Genomic DNA, 17,198 nt, shown 5'->3' on the forward strand with positions numbered 1-17,198 from the left:
TTTGTTTTTGCCATTTCATCAATTACAATGCAGCTCGCATATAATATTTTATGGTATTGTATTTATTGACTTCATCTATGATAAGCTTGAACTTGGGTGGCCGAGTGGTCTAAAGCGCTCACCATTCCGGATCACTGCCATCAACTGACGTGCTACAATGCAGCCCATATTGATTTTTGATGATAGTTTATAGACTTCATCTATTGAACTCGGTTGGAGATGACCAGTAGCTTACTGGGTTAGTGGTTCTTGCTGGGGTTTTCCATCGTTCTTTCTCCGTCACTTATACTGGCTGCCATTTTTAAGCCTATCTTGTGATGAGAAATTGAGTTGAAACCTAAAGCAACAGCAACATCAACCAGAGATGGTGTCACATAGTGCATTATATGTAAAAGTCCTGCATAAGCAGTATGATTTCTTGTTATTTTTGCAGAGCCACACGTTTGATTGATTGCATTTACAGGTAAGACTTTGGCCTGCCATTAACCATTGTTATCATCCAAATATAAATGTTCAGACTGTAACATCCTCCTCCTGGACAGAGATCCCTGATTACTGACCAAACAGATGTGTGTGAAATTTTTAATAAATACTTTATAAACATTTCAAAATCCATTGGGTCACATGAAACTTAAAAAACAAACACTACCACCCACCCTAGCATACAAGCTATTCATGACAAACAACCACCTGAAAATAGCCAACTCTCAGCTGAAACCTGTAGTGCCAGAACAAAAGCAAATTATGATACAAAGAAATCTACATGTGTTGACAACATACCACCTAGATTGCTTAAAATATGTGGCAGGATAATATATGTTAGAATTTTATATATTCATATTTTAATTAGGCAGAAGTAGGTATTTTATTATTTTATGTAATTAATGTTCATTGATGAGTGAAATGAAGTCATTGGTTGCAATTATTATGTTCACATTTTACACATATTTAGCCATTTAGGCATCCTTGAACCAGGATTACCTCTTCGAGTTTTCCTAACTTTTGCATTCACTTTATGCTTGGAAACTTTTTAACACATTTCCAGATCATCTCAAAGACGCACAGATAACCATATTTACAAAACATCTGATCCTATGGATCAGGGCAACAAGAGACCATTTTACCTCGCACCTCCAAATGTTTTGAAAGTCTTCTATGTAATCAGATATAACTGCATTTTGGTAACATTTTTCATAACTTTCTATCTGCATTTAGAAAAGGATATGGATGTCAAATGGTTCTATTGAAACTGGTGGCAGACTGGATAGGCAGACTGGACAATGGGTTCAATGTTAGTGCAATAGTAATGGACCTATCCAAGGCCTTCGACAGTCTTCCGCACAGTCTCATCAAAAGACTAATGCCACTAAACTTGATAATTAATTAAAAACAATTTTGTATAATCAAAAGCAACACATTACACTTGGATCCACATATAGTAAGTGGGATATGGCCTCCAAAGGCGTACCTCAAGGCTCAATACTAGTACGTCTAATATTTAATATCTTTATAAATTACATATTCCACTTCACAAAACAAACAACGTTGCATAATTATGCTGACAAAAATGTCATATCTTACATGCATAAAGATGCAGATAATTTAATATCTCTTCTACAAAATGAGAGCAAGATACTGGCTGACTGGTTCACAGCAAACCCGTAGATATTCAAAGCAATTCTTCTTGGCAAAAAGTAATGAATGTCATGAAAGAAAACTCTGAAATACCATGTGAGGACTGTGAAACTCCCAGGAGTAGATATTGATTCTCAACATACTTTTAGCAACCACATATCTAAGATCTTTGAAAAAGCAGCAAGACAAATAAATGTCTTGCAACATCTCAACTGCTGTTTATCCACCAATATTAGGCTACTAATCTAAAAATGCTTTATTAGGTCAAATTTCAACTACTGCCCCATTGTTTGGTATTTCTGTATCAAACATAACTGAGACAAAATGGGGAAAATACAGTGATTTGGATTTTTAACGTAGTTTTAACAATTTTTCAGTCATATCGCTATGATGTCTGCAATGTGGCAGTTTATAGTGATGTCTAGCACTGGGGCATCATGCCGCAGACATGTAGCATGATGACCCACCTAGTCACATTATCCTGACACCAGGCCGACCAATCCTAACACTAACCTCTTAATGCTGAGTGCCAAGTGAGGCAGCTGTTAGTACCATTTTTGTAAGTCTTTGGTATGACTCGGCCGGGGATCGAACCTATAACCTCCCGCATCCGAGGCAGACGCTCTAACCACTAGGCCACTGGAGAGGTTGGGAAAATACAGTAAAGTGCACTTAAACTGGTATTCTGCAACTGTACTAGCTTGTATGATTCTCTCCTAAGAAAAGCAAACCTTCCTCCCCTTCACATCAGTAGATTAATATATATGACCGCTGAAATATACAAGATACTTTGCAAAAAATACCTGATTACTTGAGCAATCTGGTCACTTTCGAAAACTACAAATACAACCTAAGAAAACAAAATTTGGCAGCAGCACCAAGAGTAATAGCTTACAAGGTATGGTCTTTTTCATGTTTGACACTCCCAGAACTGAGAAAAACCTCTGATTACAGAGAATTAAAAAGGTGAAAATCCTCAATCATGGACAACAGTCAAATGCACAAAACAAATTAAATATACATAATATTACCAAAAAAATTGATAATTGAACGATTCATCCAGACAAGTTACTCTTATTGTATAATGATCTTAATGAAATTAAAGAAGAAAATGTAATCAAAATGTGCTTAGAATGTCAAAATATGCTTAGGACGATAATATTGTTTAACTAAATTAAAGATTTTACCCATTTAATTATTATTATTATTATTATCAACAAAATAAAACTTTCCATAATATTTTAATTTCTTTTGTTTTAAAAAAGAAATAATGGTGCATGTAAACTTCATCCTTCCATATGTTATTTACAGAAATAAAGCATCTCCAGTCCATTTGAATTGTTAACTAGGTATGGCACGTGCTCGTAGTTAATAAAAGTGAGGCACAAAGCATGTCTGCCTTCAGTGAGATATTTGAGGCTTAAACCTGTTTACTTTCATCAGTTATTGACTAAACCCTTTCTACTTGTATAAATACACATCTTTACATAGATTTAATAGGTATATTTGAATTAATTTGAGTAAAGAAAGACAAGCCGCAAAAGTGTGCTTAGTCTGGACCTGTGCTGGAATCCCCATCCCTTAATTCATGGACGGATACTCCAAATTTTCTTTGTAACGAGCCCCTGTGCAATAAACTAATATTAAAACACAAATTCAATCTTATTGTACGCTCCATTCGTTAGAATTTGAAGCCATATTGTATTAAATGTGTTACATGCCTCAAAATATCATTTAATGCCTCCACTTGCACATTTTCTAATGATTCTTTAATGAATTTGTGTATTGTTTCATTGTTTGTGCGGATGTTGGATATAGTTATGTCTGGGTCCACCTGAACTGGAACTGTACAATCCCTCGCATACGTAGAATTATGAGCAGACTGGCCATCGACTGTCAATGCCGACATCAAGACTCATGTAACTGACCATACCACTTGTCTCATCAAAAAACACAATTATCAAATTGGGCTTTCTTTCTGATCCAAGAATGCCCTTTTCAGACAAAAACTGGTAGCCCCCACAATAAAACAGATTGACAGGATTCTTGTGACACAAATGGCGATGTGAAAACCAAATTAAGATCACAAAAAACATGCTGCCACCCCATGAACCAAACTAATTGATACTTTTTAGGAAAACAACAAGTAAACTACCTTGAATGAAAATTTACACCTCAGGGCTATTTGAGCCAGGAATGTAACTACTGCATTCTTCGGCTAAAAAACGTACGCATAGACAACTATGCATGCGCATTATGAAAATCATGCACTATCTAATGTAGACACCTGATAAAATGGCTGCTCCCATGTGCTTCAGAAAGAAGCCTATCATGGTCAAAAGTACACTAACTTTATCAATTAAAATAGGGATTTTTTTTCCTGCCAGATTAGACATTACCAGCTCCTGAAATAAATCATAAAATATATAAAAACCAAATAAAGTTATCCATTTTTTCCCCAATTTACTGTTTGAAGTTTAGTAAATAAAAATGACCAAGAGGTGCTAGCAGTTTTTGATTTCGATAAATGCACATCAAAAATAAGGTCATGCTGTATAATCCATAACCCAAAGTACACCCCTCAATCACTAAAATAAGGTCATGCTGTATAATCCATAACCCAAAGTACACCCCTCAAACACTAAAATAAGGTCATGCTGTATAATCCATAACCCAAAGTACACCCCTCAAACACTAAAATAAGGTCATGCTGTATAATCCATAACCCAAAGTACACCCCTCAAACACTAAAATAAGGTCATGCTGTATAATCCATAACCCAAAGTACACCCCTCAAACACTAAAATAAGGTCATGCTGTATAATCCATAACCCAAAGTACACCCCTCAAACACTAAAATAAGGTCATGCTGTATAATCCATAACCCAAAGTACACCCCTCAAACACTAAAATAAGGTCATGCTGTATAATCCATAACCCAAAGTACACCCCTCAAACACTAAAATAAACAAAATATGTAAAATTATTGGTCAGTTGAAAAGTGATTGTAGCTTTGTGAATATTCTACTGAAAGTCCTTGTTAATCTCTGGCATTCATGCATTAAAATTTTTGCAATCACTGGGAGAAATGTGAAAGGATGAATAGACAAACTGATGTATGGAGTTTTGGACATGAATGCACATCAGCACACTCCTGCCAATGCAGAATTTGTGCCATGCCCAGGTTATGCTGCACAGATGATGTTGGCAAAAACCTTGCCAAAACAACAGGATGTCCAACACCTCTAACCAAAAGTAAATATGCACAACAAGACAAAGGATTAAAAGTGAAGATGTTGCAAAACAAAGATAAGAGTTACACTGGCCTTAAAGTACCAAGTCAAAGATGTACAAATAAATTATGAAAAGCAGCATCAATTCCAGCCATACATTGGTATGAGGAAACGTCTCAAAATTTACCCTTTGAACCCCTAACTATTCAAGTAAACCTTTTCAGCTATACAACCAAAATGTAATAACACTTCAGTAACATGTTCGGTTCCTAATATAATAGCATTGGAAATGGGAAGAAAACAGAGGAAAGCTGTTTGGTCTACAATTTGCACAGCTAAGAGAAAGTTAAATACACCAAGATTGCATTCACCTGCTGCAAATAACAAGAACTTCTGATCACTATTTTGAAGATGGTGTGCTGTCTATAAACTGATGAAAATATCCATTTCTTGTGCTGGAGAAATGGCATTTTTTAAAATAGCGTGAAATGAACAAACTTTTTGATTTTCTTTGCAATAACTTGGGTGGTTTGACTCCTCGATGCAGTTCAGTTTCTGATGAAGGTTAGCAATCAGTAGCATGTGTATACACCTAAATAAACAATACCCATTCCATGTTTATGGGGAGCACTTTTTGTAGAATGTAGGTAGAGATGACAGGAATTGAATTTATTTTAGTTAATACAGGAAAAATTCAATGTTTTTTATGCAATTAAATATTATAAAAACTTTTGTGATATTAAGACTTTAAGTGGGTTGTTGTTGTTGTTGTGGGGTTTAACGCCATTTTTCAGCACACGATAGGCTATGTATGGCGGCCAGTATTAATGGTGGAGGAAGAACCCTTTGAAAAACCAGGGAAGAACCACCGACCCACGAGAAGCTACTGGCAAGCTTTCTCACATACCCACATTGGTCGAATCCTAGACTCGAACCCACGCAGACAGAGGTGAGAGGGCAGTGATCCGTAACGGAGAGCGCTTTAGACCACTCGGCCACTTGGGGCCCCTCTTTAAGTGGGTGGATTTTTAGCAATAGTACTAGAAATCAAACAGACTATACAGTACTCTCCCTTTAAATCTATCCAATGAATATACCATCATACAGTGAGATCGCCTTGTAATAAAGTCCATTGTACATATAATTTTACGTCATCATAATGAAATAGGACCCATAACTGTTCCTGCTTTATCATGGGAACAATGTTATAATGAAGGGCCTCATAGCGAGGAAATGCTGTAATTATTAATGCAAAGACTTTTGTGCAAAAAAAAAAAATCTATGATTGCTGTGAAAACGGTCTTTGTGGATAACTCACTTTCAACGGAAACCAGATAATAAAGGACCAAAAATAAAACAATAATGCTAGTCTCAATCAGACCCCCCTGGGGCCTTCCTCAACCAAATATAATGGCTGCCATATATGGCCTATAATGTGCTGAAAAATGGCGTTGAACCCACAACACAACAAGCCCCAGACTCTCATGGCTATGTCAGATCTCACACAACTCCATGAGGTCTTGATTAGTTTTATAAGTTCTCACAGTCATCTGGTTGAATGAGACTTCAATTATACCCCACTTTTCTTCATTTCATAAACGTATTCAACCTCAAAAAAAAATGTGATTTGCCTGTAATGGACACAAGTACTGGCATATAGCCATCTGATTAAAATCAGATCTCCACTGTCCTATGCGAAGATCTGACAGGCGATAGCTTAGGGGTCATGTTCTGGTAACCTATGTTATTACCATAATTGCTAATTTTATCAACAAATCAGATGAAGTCTTCTATCCTTGCGTTTGGAGACTGAGTAGTGTTGACAAAGCGCATGAATGTGTACTGAATGATCTGATTCACTTTCAGATTTTCGAAAGCTGCATTTCCATCCGCTTAATTCAAAGGTCATCAGAACATGACCCTTAAAGTCATCATCATATCTTCATCTAGGGCAGCGGAGATCTGATTTTAATCAGATTGTGGTACATAATCGCCTGAAGATTCCAAATTTGGTTTTCTTTGGTTTGGTGCTTTATGGTACAGCAATAAATGTAGGCTATTTAGTGCTGGATAAAGTGCCTAGGACACACTACAATACTTTTGATCCACTTCATCTGGTGGTAGGACTCAAACCCACACCCTTTTGGTCATGAATCAGGCATGCTAACCAATGAGCCACCACAGCTCTGTTCCATACGTACCAGTGTTATTGTAATAAGAAGTTCTCTAATAAAAAAGCAGAGTAAGAAAAGAAAATGTTGTAATTATATCCCTAATGAATAAAATCATACCAGAATAAATGATCATAGTTTCTTTATGAAAAGAAACAAATACTTCAAACAAATAACCTAGTAAAGTTTATATATACCCCAATTTTTGGACCCCAAAATCAACATATTTTAAACTTACTCCAAAAGCAACCCTCCCACAAGGTTTTGCATCTTACTGTAATAGAGAACAAGTTATGTGGAGAAACCATTTTTCTTTCCCCCAGCAGTGACCTTGACTTTTGTCTTCGAATTGATAAGGTTCTTTCAAACCTCATTTGCAAGCTATCTACAAAATTGGTACTACAGATGGTGGACAACTTGAGCTTTTGTACTGAAAGGAAACTGGCAACAGACAGACATCTGGAAATAAAGTAGTTCACTTTATAAGAAGCATAAAAAGTGAGCTTTGAAAATATCTACAACATCTACAAAATAATTGCAGGTATGATCTTTATAAAGCAGATTTATTACTATGACAACAAAATGGCTGTAGTCCAACCTGATCATTATAACAAGGGTTGGCTGTACTATGAGAAACTGTTAAGGACTGAAACTGGTAACATATTTTAAATGCAGTCACATGATGGCAGTGAGATCTTGCAGAATGTTGTGTCTGACTTGACATCTGAACATCAAGGTTCAAGTCCCACTCTTGCAACTGTGAATACACTGATAGGGATAAAACGTGGACATAAATATCTTTGTACTAATAAAGACAAAGTCATATTTTCAAATTTGTCATCCTTTATTATCTTTATCACAGAAAAAAATGCACAGGGTCAGAGATCTGCAGCAGAACTTAAGTTATAAAAACTGTAGCAAGGCCTTAAGTTTCTAGCAAGCAAATTCAAAATGAACAAAACTGTAACTATAACATAATATTTGAAAAAAATAATCTGAGCGAATACATGGTGACAAATTCAAAGAATAAAAACTCCAGAAAAGTATATGCAGAAAATAAATAATTAGGGACATTTTGAAAATTTCTTTCAAACCTATTCCTTGACAATTTACAAAATAACACATTACCTTACTTTATACTCGCAAATTAACCACAGCACATGGTTTATGAGTGGAGGCAAGTAGTCCATGAAGAAGTGTTTATTAACTGAATAAATAATTTTTACTACCTGTACGTTCTTATTCAAGAATGTTTTTGTACACCTGTGGATACAGTCTCTCAAAAATACCCTTCATTGGATTATCAGATACATGTACAAAATGAAAATCTGGTCAATGGTTCCTGTTTTTATATACAGTGTGCAGTCAAAGAAAAACAGACAATATAAACAACACATGGCTGTAAAAGACATAATGGCAAAGCCTTTTAAGTAATATATAATAGTGGAATACACACATATATATATATTACTCAGAACTATTTTATGGAAATGCCATCTGAATTACATTTGACCCTAAGCTCTGAAAACATACACAAAAGAATACATTTCTGTATGGCACTTGACATGTAATACATAGCAAAAGCAATATTAAAAAAGGTGTTTTACTAATGATCAGGAATATTTTACAGTATATGAAAATTATCTGTGAATAATTACTTGAATACGTTCCATATATCAACACTATAATTGATATAAAAAGCTAATATTTCCAATGATTATTTGCGTAATAACGCTTGTACGCACTGTGGAATTCACACAACCATAGCTACCACACTCATCACAACACCATGTTTTGCACAGCATGCAGGCATGTATGAATATTGGTCCAAACTCCTTTAGTTATGTACAACTGCAGGTTTTGTAATGCATTCTAGGTCTAGCCCTTATTCAAGCAATGGTCAGAGGCAGGGGGTCATTCTGGCAATATTTTCAGACAATACAAACAGTGCCATATTCAAAACACCCATAGTATATTATCATAAATGTGCAAGGAACTTTTTAACCAATAAAGAACCAACACTAATTCCCACCAATAAACTGTACCAAGACAAGAGACATCACTCTACACTGCAAATAATAAGGTCCCTACACAGCATCTTTTATTATAACAATAAATCGACTTAAGAATGTTTTTTTCTTAACAGGGCATTTTCTTTGCGTTGAGAGAGAGAGAGAGAGTCAAACAGTCATCTCAATAACAATTTGTAATACAAAAGGAGCTATGAAAGCTGATTTATTTTTATTTATGAACCATTGTATACAGGAAAAAAAAAAAAAAAATTCAACGTAAATCACTATAAAAGCACTGAATTTTGTGACAAATTGCATACAGGTAATTAAGCGTACACCACCTTGTGTTATACCAAAAATATGAAATGGATGTATGAAATGTTACATCAATAGCATTATGACCTAAATTGAATTGCAGATTTAACAAACAGTATATAATGATACTCTTTTTGGTATAAGAGCACTACAAAGGAGAAAGTCATCCATAAGGATTCCAGTAAGATGCATGTTTTATATTTTCTTTCCATCTATACTTGCTTATAAGTTGAACCTAACCACAACAGCACAAATGTACAGAAATTTCCTCTGTGTGACCTTAAACAAGGTCATGAGATGAAACAAGGTCAAGAGATGGAACTACCACGGTATCGTAATAATTCAATCCAAATATGAACAAAATACATCAAGAGGTTTAGAAAATATCAACTTGAATCAAAACCTTACTGCAAATTATTTAGGATATGATCTTGACCCAAAAGTCAACTGGGCAATCAAGCATGTTACAGAATGACTCGTCTTAGCATCATAATGATTCATGCCATGTTTTATAAAAAAAATATATCATGGGGTTTAAGGTCATATATGTATAGAACTGAAACCAAAACCTTGAGAAAGCACATCACCACCAATGCCACTGCCAGACATGTGACTGCTACTTCTCATTTTCCAACTAACTTGTGCCAAAATTAATAACCTCCATTTCTGTGCTTCATGAGTCCATTGGACATGGAATCCTAACATTTTGGGGTTTGCTTTAAAATAATGAAACATTCAGCACCAGAAGCAGAAAGTATGGCAGAGATAATTGTGTCAGCCTTCCATAACTGAAATATAAAAATCATCATTTTTTGTGATCTACTCCTTTCCAGAAAAGTAAACAAAGTGGTCAGTTTTCATGAACTGATCTTCTTCATTTCACTTGTCATGCACTATCTATATTTTCTGCAAAATCAGCTGACTGCAATGGAGATGAATACTAGATACTCTTTCACTGCACTGTTTGTAGCTACATTCTTCATTACAAATCCAAACTTCTAGAGAGCTGAATGGCTGAGATCAAGTTAATGCAAAATCTTGCAAAATACATCAACCTGTATGGAAAAAGATCTACCTTTTATTCACCTGAGACAAAATTAGGGAGTAGGATGCAATAATATGGCAGATGCGTGCCTTTCCCCAGGAACACACCAAGGCAGACGAAATGGGCACTAAAGCAACTCAGCTACCATGGCTTCCCAAAATAATGCATGCCAAAGGACCAAAAGATAATGAGAGACAAAGATGGAATGATTAATGTCACCCAATGTGCTCTAAATGATACAGGTATATGTGAAATGGTCAAACAGTTTAGGAATGATTGAAACATCTGATAAATGGATACAGATGTGATATTAAAATTTTTAAAAGAATTAAAAAACAATTGATAACCTAAGATCTTGAACCGAATATTCTTTTCTGATGTCCCAATATGGCATATTGATCTAATTTTCTCGGCATACAAACTGATATCCTTTATGATATCCTAATATGACATACTGAAAATTTTATATAAAAAACTTTTTGATATATAAAAAAATTCAAATAACTTTTAGGAGCATTTTCCATTGAAATGATTCTATTTGAAGTACTACTCGTGACAAGCTATATCAAGGAAGGTAATCACTACAGGTCTAATCATTTCCTATCAGGACTGAAATTTGAGTTATGCCCCATATCAAACCTACATTAACATTTTAAGGCCAAAAGAGCTGTATATATAAGAGTGCCTATTATTATAACCAAAAATTATTCTTAGTAACAGACAGGAGACAGCATGCCATAGGCATAAGATGGATTAAGCCCTTCAAGGCAAAAATATGTATACACAAGCAGATTATCATCATCTGAATTTTAATGCAGTCAAACAGAACAACCTTAATCCGATTTGGCAATAACTTTAAATGTTTACTACCAAAGCCAATGCAAATATGTGCATGCAAATAGATCATGGCATGAATGTATTTCTTTGGATGAAAAATGTACAGCTGCAACATTATGCCTAGTGTGTGCCAGTCATGCAGATCACTGTATACTTATCATTTTTTTGTCTTTGGAACAAAAATAACATAACAAGAAATCAATATGATCTAGCTATAAGATATACATTTACTGAGTATCTGATAATTAGTTCATTACACTATCTTAGGTTGTTTTTGGTTTGTTTTTTTAACCAAACTTTCAGCACTTTATAGACACTAAAACAGCAGTACAACAGACTGATTTAAAAACCGTTATCTAGTTGTTCACTTGTTTGTAAAAAAAAATACTAATAAATGAGTGTGAATTTCCAGCATTATATCTGGCCATTGCAGTTCCCTATTCAACATTAAACTTTCAAACAAAAGAAGAAAAATCAATGTCCTTTTATTTTCAAAAAGTGCAAAAGTATCAAATATCCAGTGATTATGAGGAAAAATGCTTCCCTCGAAGACTGAGCAGGCTGATGATTTTCTCGATTTTATTTCTTTCTGTTACTGTTCTAAACTGTATTTGTGTAGATAGTAACTGGAATAACATAGTGAGTGTAAATCATTTAGAATGTTGTTGTGGTTGTGGGGTTTAACGCCATTTTTCAGCACACGATAGGCTATATATGGCGGCCAGTATTAATGGTGGAGGAAGAACCCGGGAAAATCCTGGAAAGAACCACCGACCCACGAGAAGCTAATGGCAAACTTTCTCCCATACTCACATTGGCTGAATCTTAGCCTCGAACCGACGCAGGCAGAGGTGAGATGGCAGTGATCTGTAACGAAGAGGGCTTTAGACCACTCGGCCACTCGGGGCCCCTAATCATTTAGAATAGCAAATTCTGCTGATTTTATTTCCTTCTGTTACTTGTTGTTGTTCTAGGGTTTAACGCCATTTTTCAGCACAAGATAGGCTATACATGGCGGCCAGTATTACTGGTGGAGGAAGAACCCTGGAAAACCCAGGTAAGAACCACCGACCCACGAGAAGCTACTGGCAGGCTTTCCCACGTACCCATGTCCTTCTGTTACTGTTCTAAATTATATTTGTGTAGATAGTTACTGGAATAACATAGTGAGTGTAAGTCATTCAGAATAGCAAATTCTGCTGATTTTATCTACCTCGTAAAAAAGACATACCCCATGTACAAACAATATCTTTGCCTATGGGAGAGAATAATACAATATTTGCCAAGTGTACATAAATTCAAAACTGAGCATGCCGGGAACTGCTTTTACATAGCATGACAACAGCTGATAATATACTTGGATACAGATGCATGTTTTGCAAGTTTAGGGCAAGAGTATGACAAGAGTAAACAACTATCACCAATATTCAAATAGAAATCAGAATTTTAAAACAAGAAATACTGCAGTCAAGCAATTACGTCATATAATATTCATAGATTCAGACTTTAAGACTCACTGGGACATGTTCTAACTTTTAAAAAATGCTCTTGACCAAGTTCAAACAGAAACAATAATATCAACACTCTGTTATCTGGGACCTTTACATACACTCTACACAAACCAATAGATGTATATCGCTTATAAATACAAAGTTCTTTTTCAAAATGTCAGAAAACTACTATTATGCACAACCAAAATAGTAGTAATAAAAAAACAAAAAAACATAAAGCACTCGTGTTCCATAAAATTGGATGGATAAATTATAAATACACTTGTTAATACAAGTTTACAGGTAGTAAACATACAAATAAATGATTTCAATATGCTAATACATTGAACACTGCCATCTGCTGCTAGCAAAATACAACCTTAACGTAAGTACACCTGAGCCAAATTAATCAATATCAACAATGCTGATGCAAAATCATTGTAATTATTAATAATAAATAATTGTATTGATAATAAATAATTATACAGATATTTTATCCTTGAATTAAATGTTCCAAGTTTGATGAAACATTTCAATACTTTTTTAGCAACAATTTCAGTTCTTTTCTAACTCTTTTCATAGAGAATAAATCAGTACTTTTTTCCACAATGTATGTATGTACTGTTTTTATGCATAAATAAAAATAGCACATCATTACCAACACTGACAGTACTGCCAAAGCAGCAAAAAAACAATTTACAATGCTGCACATTTAGCAAACACGTTTGTGTCCATGTGCATTTATATTAAATTTTAAATTAATTTGCACTTACGAAAATTTGAAAAATGATTTCCATATTTTAAAAAAGGACCATTATTCAAAATAGTTTAAAGCAACGTTCAAATTCTCTCAAAATTTGATTCCCCCTCCCCTCTCCCAAATTACCAGTATCAGTATCCTTATCAGTATCTATGACCAAGTTAGTAGTAGTCAAACTTTTGTATAGCAACCAACTGGGGAAACTGGCCAGACATGGTTGTTATAAGAAACAATTTAGAGACTATCCACAAGTGATTATTATAGTCACGGTGGTCATAATACCAAGACAAATACTATTTATTTATATGTGTTTTAGTCAGGCGGTCAATATATATAGCTGTTATAGGCAGGTAGTTGTTATAGCAGGGTCAGCTGTACTTGTGACCCTATTCTAGAGGTAAATGATTGGTACTGAAGCTATGATTCACTAAATTAAAAACTTCGAGCAGCACTATGGCATCTTTGCGGATACAATTTCAGTCTCTGGTAGACAGCACTATTTCTTGATTGGCTGTTTCGAAAATTGTTTCCACACTGCATTATGCAGAACAATGGCATCAATAGAAACTGATAAATGCTTTGTTGATGTTACACAGCTGAAGCATTTGGATCCAGAGTTGTATCTGAAAAAGAACATGAAAATAAAATCAAAAAGTGTTCATAAGACATAGATGCCGCTATATAGTCTATGACCAGCAGAGCTAAAACAAAATGACCAAACAAATTTGCAAACATCATCTCTTTGCATTAACGATCTGTCGGATATTCCTCAATACAATGGTCCTGTTTCCTCTGCACTCGAACTGTCACACACAGCTCAAATCCTTCGGTGTTGTATAACATCTGCCAATTCTCAAATGAATACACTTCTTTTTATGTACTGATTCTTGATGCTCTCCAACCACCCATCAGATATCTGATACAGTTTTCCACTAACTGGCAGGTATTTATCATGCCTTAACTTATTTCCTTTCTGTCTTCATACCATTCTACCATACAATTCTAATGGACCCATTGTCTCTTACAACACCCTGAATACTTACCTATATTTAAGCTTAGCTATTATTCTGAAAGCAGTCTTCCCTTTTTCCCTCCTTCTTTCACTTCCCATCTATACTTGCTTATTAAGTTGAGTCTAACAATAAACATCCTGATCTGCAAATCAGGGTCAAAGTTGTTTATTCTACTGATTACTCCTACCAAACTGCACAGACCCAGATCTGCTGGTGTATTATGTAATGGCAGTTAGACTTGTCTTATACACAAGTATATACCATACATAAATTCTTTCATCCAGTGCTGGAATTGTTCTCTTTTAATGATAGAGGTTCTACCATTATTATGACATTAACATTATTAATGATCAACTGTAATAATGACTCAAGCAGATTTCGGGTAAAAATAGAATATACGAACCAAAGAATGAAATTAAAAGATATTATGAACTTGTCCAAACACAGAATAAATTTATTTTGAGACAAAAGGCAAATACGTGTTTCTTCCACCACAAAATGGGATCAAGTTGACAAACAAAGGGTTAATTGGCTGTACTATGGTGAACAGATTACGGCTTAGTGTGTGGGTTTTAATAACATAAATAAAACCCAAAACAACATGAACCTATCACAATGATAATCAAATGTGGAAAAGAAGAATCACTTATTAAAAGACAAAGATTTCATTCCCCCATACATTACAGATTGACTCCACAGACAAAAGACGTACTCAAATGCTATTTTGATGACCTTAAGGAAAATTTCTTACAATGACATTACTGTGGCTTTTTACAGTTTCAAAAAACAAAAAACAATTCTGAATTGATTATTGTACATCCATGACTAATCCCATTGAAAAAGGAATGGTTACCTATGTTGGTTTTGTGACATGTACTTTTGTCTGGTCTATGGTCTGCAGCATATCACCAGTCAATTTACATACATTAGTAGCAGAGTCATCTTTCTTTTGCTGCTTAGAACAGTCTGCACTTTGTATGCACTTTGTATGCAGACCCTCCTAAGCAGTCATCATTACAAAGGTAAAAACAAAGGTCTGGAGTGCATTTTTCAGATAAAAGATCATAACAATTTGTTTATATAATAAAATCTATCCATGCATGACAATTTCGGTCATGCATGGCAAGTGGTCACCCGTAGGTGAAGTTGCTGAAGGCAGGGTTTAAATATCTTAACCAAACAATTAGCAAGAATGAAGGAAAACTATTTCCATTGTTTTTTAAACTTTCTATTACATTAAAAAGATCATTACATACTTTTAAGAATGTATATCTTTTTTATATATATGTCAAAAATCATATCTTTCAAAATACATACTTGAAATATTTTTCTATCATCTTATTGTTGAAGTGCTTTGGTCCCACACCATGTATTTTGCTAATTTCATCCACGTCTGGGTTATATGCATACAAGCCTCTATACTGGCACCCCGCATCCCGAAACAAGATGATAAAATGTTTAGCATCGGATTTGGCCAGTTCCTGGAATTAAAAGTATTAAGTACAGCAACTGTCATTAATATCATTTCACCTGTGTGCAGCCAGATTTAAGGAGTGAAGTTAATCAATCAATATTTATCAGTCATCACATTAGACCTCTGACCAAATGAGATATTTTTAAGTTGCACTTATCTACCACAACTTTTAGACAAAACCGCTTGTTAAGCATTCCAATGGGAAAATGACCAATCTGAAGCTAGACTTGGTTTGATTTATTATATAAGAAGGTCTGTGATTCTAAGCTTGGATAACTATAAAGTGGCCAGGTTAACTTGTTATCTGACACCTTGACTAATTTCACTGTATAACCATAGTACCTCTTTGGACACTTTGTTCCATACCCTTTGATGCAGTGATGTACTGTTTAACAGTAATCAATCAATCAATCAATCAATCAATCAAACCTTAAGCAAAACACTTAATCTTCCTTGCTCCTCTCATCATAAGTGAAAGGGTTTTATTAATGTTCTGATTAATTGGTTGGTTTAAGAATCAGCCCCATCCAGGGAAAAACCACTTAATCAATTCAGATTGCTGATATCAATTCAGTTTGCACTCTCTAATTGTGTCAAGATTACAGCTAGCCGAACAAGACATTATACGAGCAAGTGAAAGAAATTATTCACTGATCATGCCTCGGTTAACAAAAATTTGCGATCAATCAGGAAACTTATCCAATTTCAAACACTAATGAATACCAGCATATAGTGAAAGGTTAAACATAATAAAATGATGTCTAGGCTACGTTATTCTGATATGCAGGTGAGACGAAAACTATTAACAGAAGAGCTTATTCTAAAACTCAAAATTTAGATACAAGGTGTATATGGAGTTCAAAATGGTCTAAGTCTGTTGATAAAATAATAACAATAATAATAATAATAGTAATAATAATAACAAATAATAATAATAATAATAATACTAAAATGATAATGATATTTGATGTATTGTATTTGTTCAGAAACTAAGATTAAAAGGTGAACCTGCATGCATACAAAGATCAGTGTAACATTTTTCGCATGGCTGTCTGCTACTGGCAGTTCTAACCATACAATGTCCATGCTACATGTAATTTTTTAAAATCAAATTAAGTACTTAAGTCATGCAAACCCAAACATTTATAGATGAATACTAAAGATGTATATTTCAAATAAATGAGATATGAACTTAAAATCATAGAACTCTTGT

The 17,198-nt window shown here is 34.6% G+C and overlaps 1 protein-coding gene across 3 annotated transcripts in view; it reads right to left on the bottom strand.

Annotated features, from left to right (window-relative positions):
* Positions 1-7,864: 7,864 nt before the first annotated feature.
* The window catches only part of LOC149771191 (calmodulin-regulated spectrin-associated protein 1-like), a 124,145-nt gene continuing 114,811 nt past the window's right edge, over positions 7,865-17,198 (bottom strand). For all 3 annotated transcript variants that reach the window (XM_089948758.1, XM_089948757.1, XM_089948756.1), the window contains 2 exons: positions 15,829-15,992; positions 7,865-14,121 (listed from right to left, as the gene is read on the bottom strand). In XM_089948758.1, the coding sequence (XP_089804884.1) occupies positions 13,995-14,121; positions 15,829-15,992 (291 nt within the window). In that variant the 3' untranslated portion in view covers positions 7,865-13,994. The remainder of the gene's footprint in view (positions 14,122-15,828; positions 15,993-17,198) is intronic.

The sequence above is a fragment of the Sinohyriopsis cumingii genome, unplaced genomic scaffold (assembly GCF_028554795.1).
Source record: "Sinohyriopsis cumingii isolate HCF-2022 unplaced genomic scaffold, ASM2855479v2 utg002073l, whole genome shotgun sequence".
Taxonomy (NCBI): domain Eukaryota; kingdom Metazoa; phylum Mollusca; class Bivalvia; order Unionida; family Unionidae; genus Sinohyriopsis; species Sinohyriopsis cumingii.